This window comes from Coffea eugenioides, chromosome 1 (assembly GCF_003713205.1).
Source record: "Coffea eugenioides isolate CCC68of chromosome 1, Ceug_1.0, whole genome shotgun sequence".
NCBI lineage: Eukaryota > Viridiplantae > Streptophyta > Magnoliopsida > Gentianales > Rubiaceae > Coffea > Coffea eugenioides.
Window position 1 is genome coordinate 53,116,348 of NC_040035.1, and position 18,436 is coordinate 53,134,783.

Genomic DNA, 18,436 nt, shown 5'->3' on the forward strand with positions numbered 1-18,436 from the left:
CGCCCCACCCTCCAAGAATACATAAAACAGTAAGAGAGATGACTCAAATACGAAACCTCAGGACCTAAAGAGATTACCTCGAAACCATTCGAGCCAACCCCAAGTGGCTTTCACTAATTGTTCAACCATAAGAAAGGAGAACAAATTAATTGTGAGGATGATCGAGTTTGTTAAGAATCCAACTTTTTTCTCGACCGATAAAATTAGCCTTGTATTATTTTCCGACGTTCATAATATATGTGTGGTCTTACAATTCTAAAACTCTGCATATCCTTGACATGACGTTGAGTACGGATCCATTCAAAGATAGTATTGGTACAAAGCATGAGTGACGGATATCTATCTAACATTAAGAACGTGCAATCCAACTTTCTATAGTACGAGCATCTTTTTCAAGTGCCGTAAGAATATGCCACATCATTACAAAAAGAATCAAAGAGGGTGGCCTGCAAAAATCCACGGCACCAGGTACAATCTCTCTCTCTCTATGTTTGTGTGTAATTGTATAAGGAGATTCTGGATCTTTGCCTCCACAAGGAATTATCACCATGGATATTCAGTGTACAGGATCCGAGCTTTGGTATTTCTAACACCTCTCTCTATATCTGGAACATCTAGAGAAGAGCAAAGAATCTACGAAGACAAAATTACAAAATCTTTAGCCCAACAGCCTTACTAGCACCTTGAGCTGACTCCTTTACACCAATTATGCCTAAAGGTTCTGAACCAAGATTTTACAATTTTCGGTTAATCCAAGCAGCATCATGTTAGAGCAAAGAAGTGCGTAGTTCTAGCCATCCCAATTAATCCACGCTTGTAAAGTAAGATTTAAGGCACAACTCTTCCTTGCATTGCTTCTTTCCGAAATCATTCAACAAATATTGGTGCAAAATTGACATCCTAGTCGTCATCGTCAGTTAACGAGGCAAAGGAGAACGGCCTGAACTTATACCCGTCACCATGATAAAACTTGTTCTGGAATTCTACCCAGTGGAGACGCAAAGCGTGAAGGAAAGCACTAAGGGTCTCCATCATGAGCAATATAAATGCTGTAGCAAAAGCAAAAACTGCTAGTCCCACCAATCGTATGATGATATTTTCATACCTGCAACATGCATGATTCAAGAAATCAAACAGGTTGGATATATGTCAATCACATAGAAGATTTATATCCTGCAGATGACAGAAAGGAGATTAAACTCTTAAGTGCAAGTCAACAAAAATATATATATATATCAACAGGTAGACATGTAACTAAAAGTTCATTTCAACCTCTGATCTATACAAAGAAAATTTAAATAAAGCAGTAACTTTGTTCAGTAGACATCTAAAGAAATAAGTCTCATTAAATTGGTTGTAAAAACTTACCCCCAGGCAAGAAGCAGAACTTTCTCATAGAAAACAGTTGACAACTCGGAGTGAGCCAAACTGTTAACAGTACCAGCAAATGAAAATCTTAAAATGAGCACAGTATAGATATCTCAATATATCAATCGAAAAGCAAATATACCTCAGGGCCCATAGCCTAAGGTATGATGCCGTATTCGAAACTGCACCAAGTACAAACTCAATAGAGTGTATCATCTGATGCACGAATTCCTCACTAAAATTAAAATCTTCTTGGTGTTGCCTCGCGGAGTCAGGTTCATCATCAATTTTCATATCAGAGGTTCCAAGTAACCCATATGTGCGACCTTGAAATCTCTAAGAATGCAAAACAAGAATACATATTAAGACTACGAGATAGAGAGAGAGAGAGAGAGCCTCTTGACACAACAGATCTGAGATACAATCTGAAACAAATATCTAAGTATTATTTTAGACCATTTAATAACAAATAATTAAGGAACATTATAGACCATCTAATCTTTGCATCTAATCTCTAAGAATGCAAAGCAAGAATACATATTAAGACTACGAGATAGAGAGAGAGAGAGAGAGAGAGAGAGAGAGAGAGCCTCTTGCCAGAACAGACCTGAGATACAATCTGAAACAAATATCTAAGTGTTATTTTAGACCATTTAATAACAAATAATTAAGGAACATTATAGACCATCTAATCTTTGCATGGAAATGTGAAGCCCTTTTACTTGGTTTTCAGAGAATGAGCATGTGGAAGGAGAATACCAGAAACAAAAATTTCAACATGGCCACAGAAACTTAAATGCAAGGACCTCTACTCTCTCTTCTCTCACAAAGGTTAAGCAGACATAGTACCTCAGTGTGAAGTCTTTTCAAAATAAAAGGCTTGGGAAACAGCATCCAAGGAACAGCAACTACAGCACAAAGCAATAATATGACCTGCAAAATTAAAATTTGATTAACAAAGATGGAAAACAGTGGTATTTAATAATAAAATAATCAACTATAGAGAAAATTAGAGATTGTGCCTGAAGTACACCCTGGCCCCAGAACAACTTGTTCTCACCAAGATCCTCAAAAGGACTCAAGAACATGTAAATCATTACATGATAGAGGTCGGCTTGAGAACCAGAGCACCATTTGATAACAATCAGAAGAGACAGATACCCAAAGAGGCAATTAAGGAAGATCATCTGTGGCACAAACTGGTACCTAAAAACACAAAATAAGCTCTTTTACCCAAAGAGGGAATTAAGCAAGATCATTTGTGGCACAAACTGGTACCTAAAAGCACGAAATAAGCTCTTTTACCTGTTATTAAACAGTGCAGAACAAATAATAGAAACGATGTGGAAAGATTACATACTTGATATCAAGTGAATTTCCAAAAAAGCGTGCATTGAAGTAACTTAATATAATTCCTAGATTCATCTGGACCACACCCAACAAAATTGACAACTTCATCTTAAGAGAGTTTAAGAAAGGCAGTTCTGTGCGACTTCCTCTCCAGCTTGGATCCACTCCAAATGGATAAGGATCCCGAGATTTTATTAAACCTATTGAACGGGCATCACTGCCAAGGCAGATAAATAATGTCAATACAAAGGAAAATTAATCAAAAACATACAACATGCTGAAAAGTAATTTGTTTGTTCCAACTTGTTGATCTATGGATTTCTGCATGTTGAACATATGTAGAAATCTTATGGATCACCAAGCTGGAACAAAGAAATTACTTTTCATCAACTTAAGACTACAGCAAGCACATCTACCTGCAGGAAGAATCTCGGCATTTGTAGGCAGACTCCCCAAAAATGTGAAAAGGAACAGAAAAAAATTCATTGTAGATCAACCCACAGTAAATAGAAAATATTGACATCAACAGGAGGACATAGCGACCACCAAACAGCATCTCCATAAAGCTACCAAGTTTCTGATGGGAAACAAAAACTATGATGAGAACATAAAAGTTGCATGTAAATAATAATGTATATAAGATTACAAATGCAACATTAGATTTCAGGAAAGTTCAGCCACTGATCATGATCAAGAAAATTAAAACGCATTTAACTCTCAATCTAACAAGAAGTTTCTGCTGCTTTTTCAACAAGTTCAGCATTGTTTACTAACACTTATGATCAGAACAGAATTAGCTTCTGTTTGCAATTTTTCCTTCAAATTTTATTTCTTCTTTAACAGTGCAACAGCCGATAAAAACAGCTTCTTCTAGTAACCACCCTCTATAGCATCTCTAGAATAAGAAAACTGATTTAATCAGGGTATATGAGTAGTCAAAGTTCTCAAAATATAAAGCAAACAAGAATTTGGCTTAGTTAACAGCTAATGATCTATCATGAACAGAAAAAGATCAAGAAGAGATAAGATACCTGAGTACCTAGCTTTCTTTCACGGGCTATGAGAACTAATGCTCCCAACAGCAAACATATTCCATGACCCCAATCACCAAACATCACAGCAAAAAGAAAAGGAAATGTAACAACAGTATAAACAGCAGGATTTGCCTCCTGATAGTTAGCAACACTGTCCAAAACAGATTACTTGTTAGCACTCTATCAGCTTTGTATGTATTCATATATTATATACCAACCAGACAAAACTTCTCCCACCAGTGCTCTGTGTGCATGTGCTGGTTTATATACATATATGACCCAACCAGACAAAAAATAAAGACAGAAAAAGAGGGAGAGGGAAGAGCTTTGGATGCAGAAATCCTCTAATCCTTGTCACAATCTGCATAGACAAAGAACAGGTGGGATGGGGGAAGGAATTAAAGCTCAATAATTACATCTGTATTGCATCTTACCCGTATGCATCAACAATTTCTTGAAATGCACTTGTGAAACGATTGGTTCTGAAATATGTTGGAGGTGATTCCACAGCATCCATCACATGAAATATAATGCCAACTTGTGAATTGCTGTCAAATGTTGCTCGTTGCAAAGCCTCTTGTATCTATTACCCCAACCAAAAAGAAAAGGTTCCCTCATAGAATTAATATGAGAAATATCGTAGCAAGTGACAAATTCTTACAATGGCAAGAACAAGTAGAAATTATAGCAAAGCACCTTTGTCTTTGCAAATATTGGGCACCATCCTTCACCAACCAGACACTTCTTCGTAACATCAAAATTCAACATATTTAAAGTGTCATACACAGCTTTTTCCCTTCCAACCTAGAGAAGAAATATTAGAAAACCTTAACTCAGCAATCGTGTAAAAATAGCATCACTGAACCAATCGTGAACAACCAAGCTCCAAAAGTGTAGCAGTAATTGATATAACAAATTTACCATATTCATCCATTTCACAAGCTGGAAACCAATTGAGGTCAAAGCCTTGTCCCGATGACGTGTTCCAGCATCCAAGGTGGTTTCTAATTCAGATAGACGAGATGAAACCTGCAAAACAGTAGGCAATCATGCGATTGCTATTGCTGTAACTTACACAAGGACTGCAACTAATCCATATACTGGATGGTAAAGCCATTGTAGCAAAGAAGAATGAAATCAAAGCCAGAACATAAACCGTTTATTCTAAAGAACTGCTCACTTCTTGGGGAAATGGTCACTTACATATTTAAGCCTACATCAATAATAGTCCACCTTGCACCAACCTTACAAACTAAATAACAGCTGTTTTTCATTTTAGATATATTTTAAGAAAATTTTGGTAAAAAATCAGGATAATGCATACGAAGACGAGAAGTATGCCTTGCGCATCAGAAAAGAAAAACAATTGCCATAGTTTCCTAGTTATGTAAAAGGTAAAACTCACATAAGCTAGACAAAAGTCAACTTAAGTGACAATATCTAATTCATTCTCATTACAAGTCAGAGAATACATAAATGATCAATTTCAAGACATACTTCTCGTGTTATCTGCATCCTTTTTGTTACATCTTCTGGGACAGGGTAGCAATTGGCCCCAAATGCTTCACATATTTTTAATATTTTTGTTCTTGCTTGCTCGCCTGAGAAGAACACTACAAATACTGTTTTCTCAACCTGCAAAAGCAAGGAAGCAAAAACAAATTAAAAACTCATTCAATTGCAACTGTTAGTAGTGATCGCACCAAGTACGAATGGAAGAAGACAGAAAGAAAGGCATAGATCTTCAAACCAAAAACCACAATCAATGCCATGTAGGAAACAGAGAAAATTTTTTTTACTACAATAGCTACTGCATTCAGTTGGTACTTTTCCTTCCTATTTCCCACCTCTAGTTAATTAGACGACACAAAGTTCAAAGGATACAAAGGAAATAAGGCTTGACCATTTCATTTGACGAAGGATCCAAAATTTGATCATCCGCAGCAGCCTGATTGAAAAACATATTGCCCCTCGTAGCCCGAAATAGCATCCTCTCAAATGTGAGAACTTTGGATTTACAAATAATACCACTAACAAATCGCACGCCAGATTGAACTGAGGGACCAGGTTGCATCTCCTGACAAATCCAAATAGAAAACTAATCAACATAACTGTCAACATGGGTTTTCCTATAGGATAGTATTTGAAAGCAGTTAAAATCAGTCACCTGCTCAAGCAGTGAAGCTGTGTCAGCATAATCATCATTCGAATAAACATTCTCAACCATTTCTCTTTCTTGCACAGTTGAGTTACTCCTACTTGAGACAAGAAAGTCACTGGCCTAAATTGCACCATTAAACAATAGAAACATCAGATTATTGCTCCCAATGGACCAAATTTGTATTACATCAGAATGAAGAAAAATCAAGAAATTAAATACATGTACTTCTACAACTAGAATAATTCCACATGGAACTTAATAGTATAGTTGTAATAAGGAAAGAAAGATTATCATAATCCAGGTCAACTAGACTCTCAATACATTTCAGAAAATATAATGATATTGCAAGGGTCACGCCCACATAAGAACCTTACCCCATGCATAGGTAAGTGTCATGAGGCCTACTATTTTAGTTTTGCAGAGAATAAATAACCAGATTATCTTGATATAAAACTTTCATCTATAACTTTTTTCAAGCAAACTACAGTTTGAATAGCACTGATGGGCAAAATTATTTAACACGAGTACAATGTAACACACATGTTAGCCAGCATATGATAGCCAAAGTTGAACTATCTGCAAATAAAAAAATCAGTATACCTTTTGCAACACCATTTTGAACTCTAGCAACTCATTATAAGTTTGCTGCAATTTCTCAGTGTTGCTATTCATTTCAATTAGCTCATGTTCATGCTCTGCGAGTTGCATCTAGAAAAAGTAAAACAACAGTAGCACTGACATGAATATATTAGAAAAGCCAAGTGTTAAGCAAAAAAATAAAATAAAATAAAATAAATAAACTAAGTATCTGTAAGTTGACTGGGGTAACTACGACAAAATGGAACCTCCAATTCTTCTAATTCAATATCTGGTTGTGAAGCAGGATGTGGAGATGGCAGCAGGCCAGCTTTATGAATCTGATCTTTGAAAAATCGCAGCTTTCTTGACATCTCCGCACATCTTTTCACCTGTTAAAGATACCTTGTGAAGAAAAGCAACAAGGCTAGGACATATTATAGCCGGAAGCCTGAGAAATCAAGCCCGACACACAAGTAGGCCAGCAAATCTGTCAATGACACTAGAGTGGACATATCACCAATCATGTTACACAATTCACCACAAATTAATCTCACCCTCCATGGTAGAATTAGTTGGTCCACATATTTTGTAAGGCAACTTCTATGCATCTACTATTGAATTCTCCGCAGGCCATTTTTAAAGAAACAAGGAGTCACAGACCACGAAGAAATGACTGCTAGTAAAGGCAAAGGATCATGATAATGTAAAGTTTTTTCGTTCCTTTCAGGTGACAACACCACATTGCTAATATGCATAAGACAGAAGCACTGACGATATGGCTTCTCTAGAAACATACATGTGCAAAGGAACATGATGGTAGTCAAAACATATTCTGTAGGGCGATGAACATGTAAGGCAATTCCTGTAATGTTTACCTGATTAACAAATGTTCGTTGAAAAGGGCTCTTTTCATCATTTAACTGCCAATACAAAAGTCAAAAGTCACATGGAAAAGCTTATGAGCATGACGAATACTAGCAAGCAGAGAAAGTTATTTTAAATCAAGCTCAGTATCACAATAAGGAAGACTGACCAAAATGACTTAAGAATCTGGAAATTGCCACATCATGACTCATTATAGAGTAATAAAATTGTTTGTGAGATGATGCAAACAATTTTAAATCAAGTTTTAGAAAAAAAAAAGTTAAGAGATAAAAGGTGTCACAAATTATGATCATAGTGCTTTTTCCACTCTCATAAATCCTGAGAGAGACTAGAGCTAGAAAATATTATCAATTATCAATCTAACCAAGGAAAGTAAACATTTTCCAGGCTTCTGGATAGGATAAAATAGATTTGATCCAACCATGTAGTTTGATTTGCTTATAAATTGTAAAACACGTGATTGAGTCCTAAAGAAACTAGTTAACATACATCTAAAGTAGAATAACCAAATCCACATCATCTCACAGGATCCATCTTTAAGTACTTCTTGCATGTCTAAGGATGTAAAATAGTTCCGTCTAGGCAGAGTTTCCACAATTCCTGAACATGCCATCATATGGTCCACTAGTCATGACAAACTAAACATTACACAGAATAAGATTCTCTAGGCGCTAGGATTAAATTGAAAAAAATGCCAAATTCTCACTGTGACATTAGATCATAGAAAAATGGTTATCACAGAAAATAGGTGCTCTTAATGCATGCAACTCCTCTTAAGCAAGATTTTTCTGTTATAGTAATTTCTTCTATTTGTGGATAGCAATCCATTCCTTTTTTTTAATCATACATAAGAAAGATTCATCGAGTAATAAATTATGCATGGTTCCTTTGTCTCTTCATCTACATTTTCCAATGTAAGATGTGCATTAATTTTTAAGAGTCTATGCATCTTATATTTCCAAGGATGCTTCTAAATAATTTTATAGTTTTGGTTATCTAGTAATGCAAATCTAGGACCAGAAACTAAAAGTTACCAATTGCTACAGAATAGTCATTCATATGATCCAGATAGCCACTGTACGTATTGGTATGGACAACTAGTTTACAACCTTCCCTGGTGAAAATGAACCAAAGTTCAGCATACATGCAGAAAATCCATCATATCCCTATAGATTTGACAAGTTACCCTACACCTTGCAAGTGTCTTCAATCCACTAAGTTCTAAACTAGCCTCACTTGAACTGAATCAATGCAGTTTCTACATACTCGGCTTCAATAGCAACAAAAACAAAAGTCTAAACAGCATCATCCTTCCAGAAATGGTAAAATTAATCAGGAATAAAATTTAAAAAAAAAAAAAAAAAACTCCACACAATATCACAGATAGCTTTTATGTAAATCTAGAGGGCAAAAAAAGAGAGGGAGAGATCCGTACGTCGCGGAACTGAAGAAGGCCGAGTTGGCCGAGGTAAGAGATGGCGCGGTGAGCGGACTCAACGGGGATGATGAGCTGAACAAAGGTCATCTTCTCGGACCGCATCAGATCCATAGGCGGCAAGTTGTCCAAGTACTCCATTTTCCATCAACCAAACAACCCCTTCCCCCTCAATCTTAATAGCAATGGTACTTCAAATCAAATTGATTTACTGTATAAATTTTGCTATGACGCTTGATCTCGGAATCCCTTCCTCAGATCTGAATTCCGATCAGTTATGTAATAAAAGTAAACCCCACTCAATAACTGAATTTTTCCGTCGTCAATGAGAGTGAAGGTTTTCTGGGAGTGGGGCGGTATTATTTTGTTCGTGATGCTGCCATCAGCAACTGACTTTCGAATCGGGAATTTCGCATCCTTTTCATCCCTGGTGCCAAAAAAAAGTAGGCTTATATTGCAAGAGAATTTTCATATGCTAGTGGGTGAAAAAATATATAAAACTTTAGATTAAAATTGAATCATTGACCTTCGTTAATTTTTGCCTTGTGCAAAAGTGGCATGACCAAAAGGAAAAAAAATAATAATAAAGGCACTTTTCTCTTTCTTTTTTTTTTTTAGTTTGCCCTACATTCAATGATACCCCACGCTTGTGAACACATTTCTAACTTGCTATATAGGGTCTCACCTTTTTAAATTTTTAAAATTTTTTTCTTAGTTTGAGTTATTAACTATAATTGTTAGTATATAGTTAGAGGAAAAACAAAACATTAAACATAAAATACTTTATCTTATCTTTAAATGTAAATTTAATTTTTGTAGAAAATAATAATGTAAACTTGATATTCGCAGTTAATTTTCCATTTTAACGAATAATTAAAAATGTTACATTGCACAAATATTGAGTGTGGGACTAACACTTATTGATTTTAATGTCTAAAATATATGACAAATCTTATGCATCAGATTAAATCGACTAAAAGAGGCCTAATCTATATATAGATAATATAATGTGAACTGTGTGACTAGTCTAGTTCGACTTTTATTATGCAAATAATCCTAATAATCTGTTCATATAAGAATTAAGCATTTCTTTCTTTTCTTTTCTTTTTATTTTTTATTTTTTATTTTTTATTTTTATTTTTTGGAAAGATGCTAAGAATTGAGCATTGGCCACATATAGGGGTGTAAAATGTGAATCCATAAAAGAGTTACTCGGTGGATGGTGAAAAAAATTGAAAAGGAGACCCGGGAGAAAATATTGGAAATTTGTATAGGAAGCCTCATATCCGCCTGGGACCTACAATCATGTGTTCAATGTGCCCTAGGATTTTGCGACTAACCAGCATTAGTAAAACGCAAGTAAGCTGGTAAGTGCAATTAATTATTTTAAAGGGATCAATTAATGGAGTAATTGTTTCTTTGCCAACACTCTACACCAGGTTCCCCGGTAAATAAATTCTACCTCAAACGGTGCATGCAATTAGGTCCCGTCTAGATTGTGAGCATTTTAGCAAAAAAAAATTTACAATAATATTTTCTTCAAATAATTTTTTTGACCTCACCGGTGCACACACGCATGTATATATATATATATATTACATTGTTATAGTACATTTTTTGGCAAAAATCTTCCAAAATCCAAACAGATGTAAAGTTCTCGGAATTCAATTTATTTAAAATTTGAACTTCAACATAATTCGTATATTTATAAATTATCACCCTAACCCCCCCTCAAGCTCAGCTATGGCGATGTTTTTTACCATCTATTTCTGGTTTCCAAAGCATCTTATAATTGTGAACATTGCCATATTGGAAGATTTGAATTTTATAAGATTTGAGATGAAAGGACCATCCACTTTACACCAAGAAAAGGTATCCGCTTGCCGCTGATGCCACTTCTACTTCTAGTGACACATCAAATTAGGTTGTTGTTTTCTGCGCCTTTGTTAAGTTACTTTTTTAGAAATGTCAAAAGAGCTATTTGGATTTCTCCAATGACAGAGAAATCGCGTGGGCAAGAACTATTAGTGGCCATTAGGAATTTGGCCATTAGTGTTGAATTCTTTTTTGGGATAAATTCAGTGTTGAACTGTTAAAAGGTCAACCTAACCTGCTCGATTCTTCCATTGAGTAAATATCCATTTCACTGCGGGATTGTCTTCTAGTTTTGGTTGTATGTTACAACTTGCTTTGGATAATTTTTTATTTTTTTTTTAATCAAGACCTATGTTAGCCGCATTTGGGGCTGTGATACTTTTGGCCAAAAAATATATATATAGTTTTGAAGTATTTAATGAACATTATTTCATAAAATTTGGAATAAAATTTTTGGTGTTAAAAGTAATTTTGGCAATACTTAAGATTTGGCACTTTTAGAACAGTTTTTGTATTTTAATAAATAAAATATTAAATTTAATCATTTATCTTATATTATGAACTAAATAAAAAGATAAATACATTTAAAAATTTTAAAATTACGCACTATCCAATACAATAAACTATATATCCAAATAATATACTTAATCGTACTTGAACACTTAATAAGTACTTTTATTAAAAACCTTATTAGATGAAATATTTTTCAATAAACTACTACAACACTAAACGTACCCTCAGCATTCAACGTGTAACACAAATTAGGTGACCAAAAAGGATTAGTTTGGATAGATTTTGTGGATTACCGAGGAGTACTTGTCTAAATTTTATGATGTGGGTAAATGTGTAGGTAAAATTATTGTATCTTTTCCAATTATCGTGCTAGTCAGACAAATATAAAATAGCTTACATAGCTAGTGACTTTAGGGCTTTAATTTTTTAGTTAATAAAAAAATAACTCTCCTTGAGGCATAGATAAATTTGCAGTTTATCCATTAAACTTTATTTTTGTCACTTAACTCTATAAAAATGAAACTACCCCTCTATTATGTTGATGTTTATTTTCTTTTTATTTTTGAACAAATAAATTATTTCTCTATCCATTAGTTTTCTTTTTCTAAAATTTGTATTTGCAAATAATGAAATTAATTAATTTTTTGGACATTTATTATTTTTTACGTATAGCAATTCTACATTAATTTGTATCTCTTTTATTTGTCACAATTCATCATAACCAAAAATTTAAGATGTCCATATCTAATAGAAGATAGGCTATGACTACTATTATGGAGGCCGTTTGGATTGAAGGAAAGGAAATGAGAGAATTCTAGTAAAAAAGAGAAGAAATGAGAGTAGAGAAAATAGAAATCCATCCATGTTGTTTGGATTACAAAATGAAAGGAAAGGAAACTACATTGAGAAATATTTCATACGTAAAATCATAATTATTGATACGGGCCTTTTTCCATGTAAAGGGGGAAATCTTATGTTACAATTATCGTGCTAGTCAGACAAATATAAAATAGCTTATCTAGCTAGTGACTTTAGGGCTTTAATTTTTGAGTTAATAAAAAAATAACTCTCCTTGAGGCATATATAAATTGCAGTTTATCCATTAAACTTTATTTTTGTCACTTAACTCTCTAAAGATGAAACTACCCCTCTATTATGTTGATGTTTATTTTCTTTTTATTTTTGAACAAATAAAAAATTTCTCTATCCATTAGTTTTCTTTTCTAAAATTTGTATTTGCAAATAATGAAATTAATTAATTTTTTGGACATTTATTATTTTTTACATATAGCAATTCTACATGAATTTGTATGTCTTTTATTTGTCACAATCCATCATAACAAAAAATTTAAGATATCCATATATAATAGAAGATAGGCAATGACTACTATTATGGAGTAAAGCACCGTTTTGGATTGAAGGAAAGGAAATGAGAGAATTCTAGTAAAAAAGAAAAGAAATGAGAGTAGAGAAAATAGAAATCCATCCATGTTGTTTGGATTACAACATGAAAGGAAAGGAAACTATATTGAGAAATATTTCATACGAAAAATCATAATTATTAATACGGGTCTTTTTCCATGTAAAGGGGGAAATCTTATGTTACAATTGAAACAAAAGTGATGAGGGTTATTCAAAAATCGAAGTCAAGGTATGTTTAATAAAATCGAAGTTTGAAAATTGAAACTTGAAATGTGAAATTTGAAGTGTGAATCTATTAAATTATTAAGTTGTTAAATATTAAATTAAATACATTTGAGTGCATATCATATTGAGTGATCAGTAGATAGCTTATTACTTATTTATGGGAGTAGGTTTTGCCTAGAAAATTTAGTGTCACCTAATTAATTTAGATGTTTAATTTTTGATTATCAAACACGTTTAAACATATTAAAATCTGAATCTACTAAGTTTAAGTATAGAATTGGGTTATTAAATAGGGTCTCAATTTGCTTTATAAAAAGAAGACATCAATGAACTTTTATGAAATGATTATCGTTTGAGAAATAGAAATTCGTGTTATCAAAGAATTTCCTCAAATTATTTCTAGTATGGAATGAGTAAAAAAAAAAAAATAGTTAAAGAAAAAAAGAAATAATTAATGATACAACCAACCAACGAATTATGACTTAATTATTCTATCACTAGGATTCATCCCATCGAAATTCCTAGTTACTTCGAGTTACGTTAGTTACGTTTTTTTTCATAATTTAAAAGTTCAATTTATAAACACATAATATACATTTTAGGAAATTTTAAAATTTTTATTAATCTTAATATTGTCATTTCCCTTCGTTTCCGCTACTTTTGGACAAACTAAATCTTATTCATTCCTTTTTCTCCTAATCCTTTCATTTCTCTTACCAAAAACCAATCTAAACATCAAAAACCTTGGGCCTGTCCATTTCCTTTCCTTTCCCCTCATTCCCTCAAAACAAGCAGTGCGTTTGAGCTTCATTTCCATCACAAATAAAAAAAAAAAAAAAAACACAGAAACAAAAGGTGTTTCGCATTCCAAAGCGCGGTTACTATGCCCTAAATCAAGGTTGGGAGTTGAAGTATTTAGTCTAATGACAAGTTCAACGAAGCAACCAAGCGTAATTAACCCAAATAGACACAGAATTTTGATACGCTAAGAACTAACTGTGGATTCCCATAATTAAACAGACAGAGAATTTGGACTAATATATAAACTCAAATCACTTAACAATTCTTTTCTGTCACTTGACAATTGATATCCGTCCTTAAATACTCATCCAACCTGTAGTCCGGGAAGGAAGCTCGCAACCGCCATCCACCGTTGATAACCACCTCTTGCGGCCGATTGTATCACCCAGCTTCTCCCTCTACTTAAGGTAATATATTTCCTTTCTATATTGCTAACAATTTGTGATAAATTATTCCATAGAGAGTGCTAATGTGCATAATTGGAATGATTTTTTTTTTTGGGGTCTATATATGTATTAGGCCTAAAAATTCGAAATATCATTTGCATCTTTAGATGTGGTGATGGAATTAAGTCCTGCACTTAGTTCTTGGGAGCTCTACTTGATTATTAAAGTTATACGTTTATCTTTAAGACTGGAGATTTTTAGTTGTTTTATTGTCTAGATTATTTGTTATTCGAGTTAAAATTAATTTAGCCATCCATTGATAGTTAATTATGTTGCAGCTAATAAGAAATTGGATTAAGATACTTATTAGTCCTGCTTACTGATGGATGATTCATCATAACCTTGATTAGCGATAGCTTTTTAACTTAGTCATAATACCTAATGTGGAAAATAGCAGTCCTGTTTCCACACTTTCTTATACGCTGGAAAACATATTTAATAATATGGTATTTCGATCATTGGAAAATCAGTATGTGGTGAGCTAAGTATAGTCCTCTTAACAATTTCGTAGTAGCTTCAATATATAATTTTGCAAGAGCGTCTGTCACTCTGAACCTACTAATTCATCCTTTCATATATTGATTTGAGGTTGATTTTGTTTCTTGGAATTTCTGAAATTTTTGGTTATAGTTAATCTGGTGACTCCTGGATCTTTTTTTTTTTTTTTTTTTTTGTATTTTTTTGTTCTGAGGGGTATCATACTCACCTGAGTTTTGTCTTGTTATTGCTCTGGAAGTGTTTCTGGAAATTGAACATCAATTGTTGAAATGACTACGTTTCTTTTACCTACCAGGACATGGCCCTGATGGCAGTTGCAGTTTTGTTTGTTTTATGAGCTCAGATAGAGTTGGGGAAAATAGATATTTTTGTTGAGTTGTGCTCGATCAATATCACATGATAAAGAGTAGCTGTTTAACTTAGTTTAGTTATCCAGAGGCCTACAAAGTGCAATACACTATTGAGTGTTCTAATGGTGAACCAGAGCCAGAAATTGCTTTGGTTCATTTAACGGATACAGTAGCATTTCCCTTTATTGGACAATTTAGAATCCAATTTTGATGGGGATGACCTAACCATGTAGTTCTTCTGAATGTTGAACTTAAGTGCTAAGCAAAGTTGAGTTAACTAAAGCTAGTGATGACCAGGAGATTAATAGTTTGATCACATGATTAATTTACCTTAAGCATGAATGGAATTGTAAGTGGTTCCACAGGTTTGATTGGAGTTGGATGAAATTTTTGGTAAATAGACACCAAAAGTAGGGAATAAGAACATACAGGAGAATGTTCACATGTATGATTAATTCTGTTAAGAAAAAATTTGAAAGGCTAAAAAGAGCATACGAAAAATTAAGTTCATGCTTTTCAGATATGTGGAGCACATGCTAACAATAAGCTGCATACATATTGTGGCAGAGTATATGAAGATCATCAAGTTTTGTGGACTTTTGTAATCGATAACGGCAATAATTTGCTAGTCCATTAATGTTAACTCATCCATCAGCAACTACCTATTATGGGTATGTGCGAACAATTTCATAACTTGTGCAATGCCTTTTTGATGGATTGTAGAGCCACTTTCATACTGGTGACAAGCACGGATATCATATTTTCATTTTGGAACTGAAGTTTAATTATACATGTTTGTGTCCGTACTTTTAGTTTCTCCTGCTGTTTCATGAGTTCAGGTTGTCATCAACATATTTGCAAAGGGTTCTGGCAACTTTCTCCTTAATTTTGCATGATTTATCATAATTGAATAAATTATGTGATGAGTAATAACTTTACTCTTCATTGTTACGGAAAATGATTCAATGATGCGAGACTGCACATTTTGGACCTTGAATACTAAACTATTTACAGTGTACTGCTTTTAAAAAATTCACAAATTCTACTTTTCCATCTTATTTGTTAAAGTCCACTTCTGGTGATATCTGATTGCATTTAAGCAGGTGTAGAAGTCTGCATTTTGACCTGGCAAAGGGCATGGCAGATGAAAAGGTTCTCAGCTACAATGATGTCGTACTTAGACAAGCTGATTTGGACATTCTCAGTGGTCCACATTTCCTTAATGATCGCATCATTGAGTTCTATCTTAGTTACCTCAGTTCACGTCATGCTGCCGAGGACATCCTATTCGTGCCTCCTTCAATTGCCTTTTGGATTAAAGAGTGCCCTGATACTGCAAGCCTTGAGGAATTCCTAAAGCCACTTAATCTTCCCAATAGGGAACTTGTACTGTTTCCTATCAATGATAATATTGACGTAAGTTTTGCTGAGGGTGGGAACCATTGGAGCCTACTTGCTTTCAGGAGAAGTGCTAAGGTTTTCATCCATCACGACAGCAGCTCGAGTTGCATGAACAGTTCCCATGCCAGACGGCTCTATAGGGCTATTTTTCCTTATATCTCTGATGGCGTTACGTACATGGAGTGTTCTAATACTCCAAAGCAAGTTAATGGTCATGACTGTGGCTTGTATGTTATAGCCTTTGCAAGAGCAATATGCAACTGGTACGAAAATACAACACCAAAGGATAAAAAGAGGTGGTGGTTCTCAGATTTGGAGCATATCACTCCATCTGCCATATCTGAGCTACGTAGTGAGATTCTGGAACTAATCAGAGGTCTAATGGTGAAGCATTAATGTCTGCCTTTCTTGAATTGGCTATTAAAGATGTGATATTTTGCTTGTATGCTAATACACAACGCGTGCGGATTTTGATGTAAACTTTTCTCCTGGATCAAGTCCGGGTAATGGCCAGCGGTCATGTGTTCTAGAGATCCAAGCTCTTTGTATTAATGCAGAAACAGCAGTAGCTTATGTGATTCAATTGTTTTTACTTGTTCGATACTTCTAGTCTGTCATGTTATGCTTGTTACGAGCCGTTTTTTGGATCTGATATGCCTCATTAAATGTTCAATAATGGATTTTAATTTAGCAATAGTTCTGGCTAAGCAGACTTTATTTTTTTAGTTGTTGTTGATCTACTTAATTCTTCCTCTACCTCCACCGCTTCAGCAATCTAGTCGGGTTACCTATAGCAAAATTAGCTGCGACACTTTGGGTCCATGCAGTATGGAGTTTTATGTGCAAAAGAAGCTGTATGCTGCTGGTAAAAAACTGCTGCAGCAAACGAGGCGAAGAAATTTTAGTTCTCAGATTTTGGAAGGATCACTCCATCTGCTGTGTCTACACGAGTAGCGAGATTCTGGGACTAACAAAGAGTCCAACGGTGAAGTGGTAAAGGTGCTATTAAGACGTACGATCGGGCTTGCACACCGATTATAACTTTTTCTGCCTTAGTTTTTACCCCCAAAAAAGATTTTTTTTTTTGTGTCTGGCTTAGTGCAATTTTTACTTTCGCATACATTTTCTTCCTCTTGTTCCACTGACTTCAGATTTCAAGTCAGACGCCTATTGCAAATTTGATTTGGTGTTTGGATCTATGCACTATAGGATTCAGTTTTATGTGTAACATGAACTCGACATGCTTGGTTGGAACAAAATCTCGATGGTAGTTCTCAGGGTTGAAGGCTTTTGGGCAAAAGTCCCATTTATCCCGTAATTATAACAATAAATTGTTCGTGTTTTATCGATGCGTACCTTTTGAACAACAAATCCTTCTGAATCTTTCACGATTGGATTCCTTGGCCTTTCTTTTGCTTCCATTCTGTATTTTGCTATGTTGACAGGACAAATTTCCCAGTCAGTCATGTGCTATCGCCAACAAGTCCCACATCGGCTCGGTAAGGAGGACGAGGAGGGTACCAGCAGTATAAATGCGCTAATCCAATACGAAGTAAAGCATACCTTTCTCGGCCTTTTGGCTAAGATCAAGTGTAGTATCTGTTCTTATCAGTTTAATATCTGATACGTGGGCCATCGGCCCACACGATATTAACTCAATTTTTTAAGGGGGAGGGGCCATCACGGTAGCTTGCTATCGGGCCTCTCGCGCGTCGCCTTGGCGTTACACTGCTGCCTTGGCCAGGCGCACCCCACCAAACCAAGTTTAAAATTGTACAAATCATAGTAGGCTATTAAGCACTTTTGCACAGCCGATGAATTTAGAGCTCACTGTAAATTTTCTATTAAACGTATTTCCAGCAAAACCTTCCGCTCTGTTTCCTTGGAAAAAAAATTAGGTTAGCCTTTTTGATACATGAAAGCCTTTTTGATACATGAAAGTCAATTAACTGGTAAACTTGAATCAATCTTAAGTGTATTCTTGGCTCCTATTATTAAATCATGAAAAATCTTCCAGCCCCGCGTTTGGTCTTGCTTTGTTTCTCTCTTTTGATTGCCTTATAGCGCAATGTCAAAGGTACTTTTTTATGGTC

At 34.6% G+C, this 18,436-nt stretch overlaps 2 protein-coding genes and 1 non-coding gene across 4 annotated transcripts; 2 read left to right on the plus strand and 1 right to left on the minus strand.

The window, feature by feature from the left end:
- Positions 1-312: 312 nt before the first annotated feature.
- Positions 313-9,249, minus strand: LOC113764180 (V-type proton ATPase subunit a1). Its single transcript, XM_027308265.1, has 18 exons — positions 8,813-9,249; positions 7,368-7,412; positions 6,759-6,881; positions 6,514-6,621; positions 5,920-6,033; positions 5,656-5,829; positions 5,250-5,387; positions 4,674-4,781; positions 4,449-4,556; positions 4,187-4,335; positions 3,750-3,903; positions 3,135-3,295; positions 2,729-2,935; positions 2,391-2,574; positions 2,218-2,301; positions 1,511-1,704; positions 1,369-1,428; positions 313-1,105 (listed from the first exon to the last, which is right to left on the minus strand). Exons 1-18 carry the CDS (start codon positions 8,951-8,953, stop codon positions 901-903), a joined length of 2,457 nt encoding a protein of 818 aa, XP_027164066.1. The 5' UTR covers positions 8,954-9,249; the 3' UTR covers positions 313-900.
- A 4,413-nt stretch (positions 9,250-13,662) lies between these two features.
- LOC113764187 (NEDD8-specific protease 1) lies at positions 13,663-17,037 on the plus strand. 2 transcript variants are annotated; one of them, XM_027308286.1, is made up of 2 exons: positions 13,663-14,055; positions 16,043-17,037. In XM_027308286.1, exon 2 carries the CDS (start codon positions 16,080-16,082, stop codon positions 16,737-16,739), a length of 660 nt encoding a protein of 219 aa, XP_027164087.1. In that variant the 5' UTR covers positions 13,663-14,055; positions 16,043-16,079; the 3' UTR covers positions 16,740-17,037. The 2 variants fall into 2 exon arrangements, with proteins under 2 accessions (XP_027164087.1, XP_027164079.1); XM_027308278.1 differs by having other exon boundaries at positions 13,665-14,055; positions 16,046-17,037.
- Positions 17,038-17,902: 865 nt separating this feature from the next.
- Positions 17,903-18,098, plus strand: LOC113753017. Its single transcript, XR_003464952.1, has one exon. It is a non-coding gene; the product is annotated as a U2 spliceosomal RNA (small nuclear RNA).
- Positions 18,099-18,436: the final 338 nt, after the last annotated feature.

Coding starts and splice junctions, on each gene's coding strand:
- LOC113764180 (XM_027308265.1), bottom strand. CDS start 8,953: ATGGAGTACTTGGACAACTTGCCGCCTATGGATCTGATGCGGTCCGAG. Junction 6,034..6,513: donor TCAAAATGGTGTTGCAAAAG/GTATACTGATTT, acceptor GGTGCAATTTAG/GCCAGTGACTTTCTTGTCTC. Junction 1,429..1,510: donor CTTAGGCTATGGGCCCTGAG/GTATATTTGCTT, acceptor TACTGTTAACAG/TTTGGCTCACTCCGAGTTGT.
- LOC113764187 (XM_027308286.1), top strand. CDS start 16,080: ATGGCAGATGAAAAGGTTCTCAGCTACAATGATGTCGTACTTAGACAA.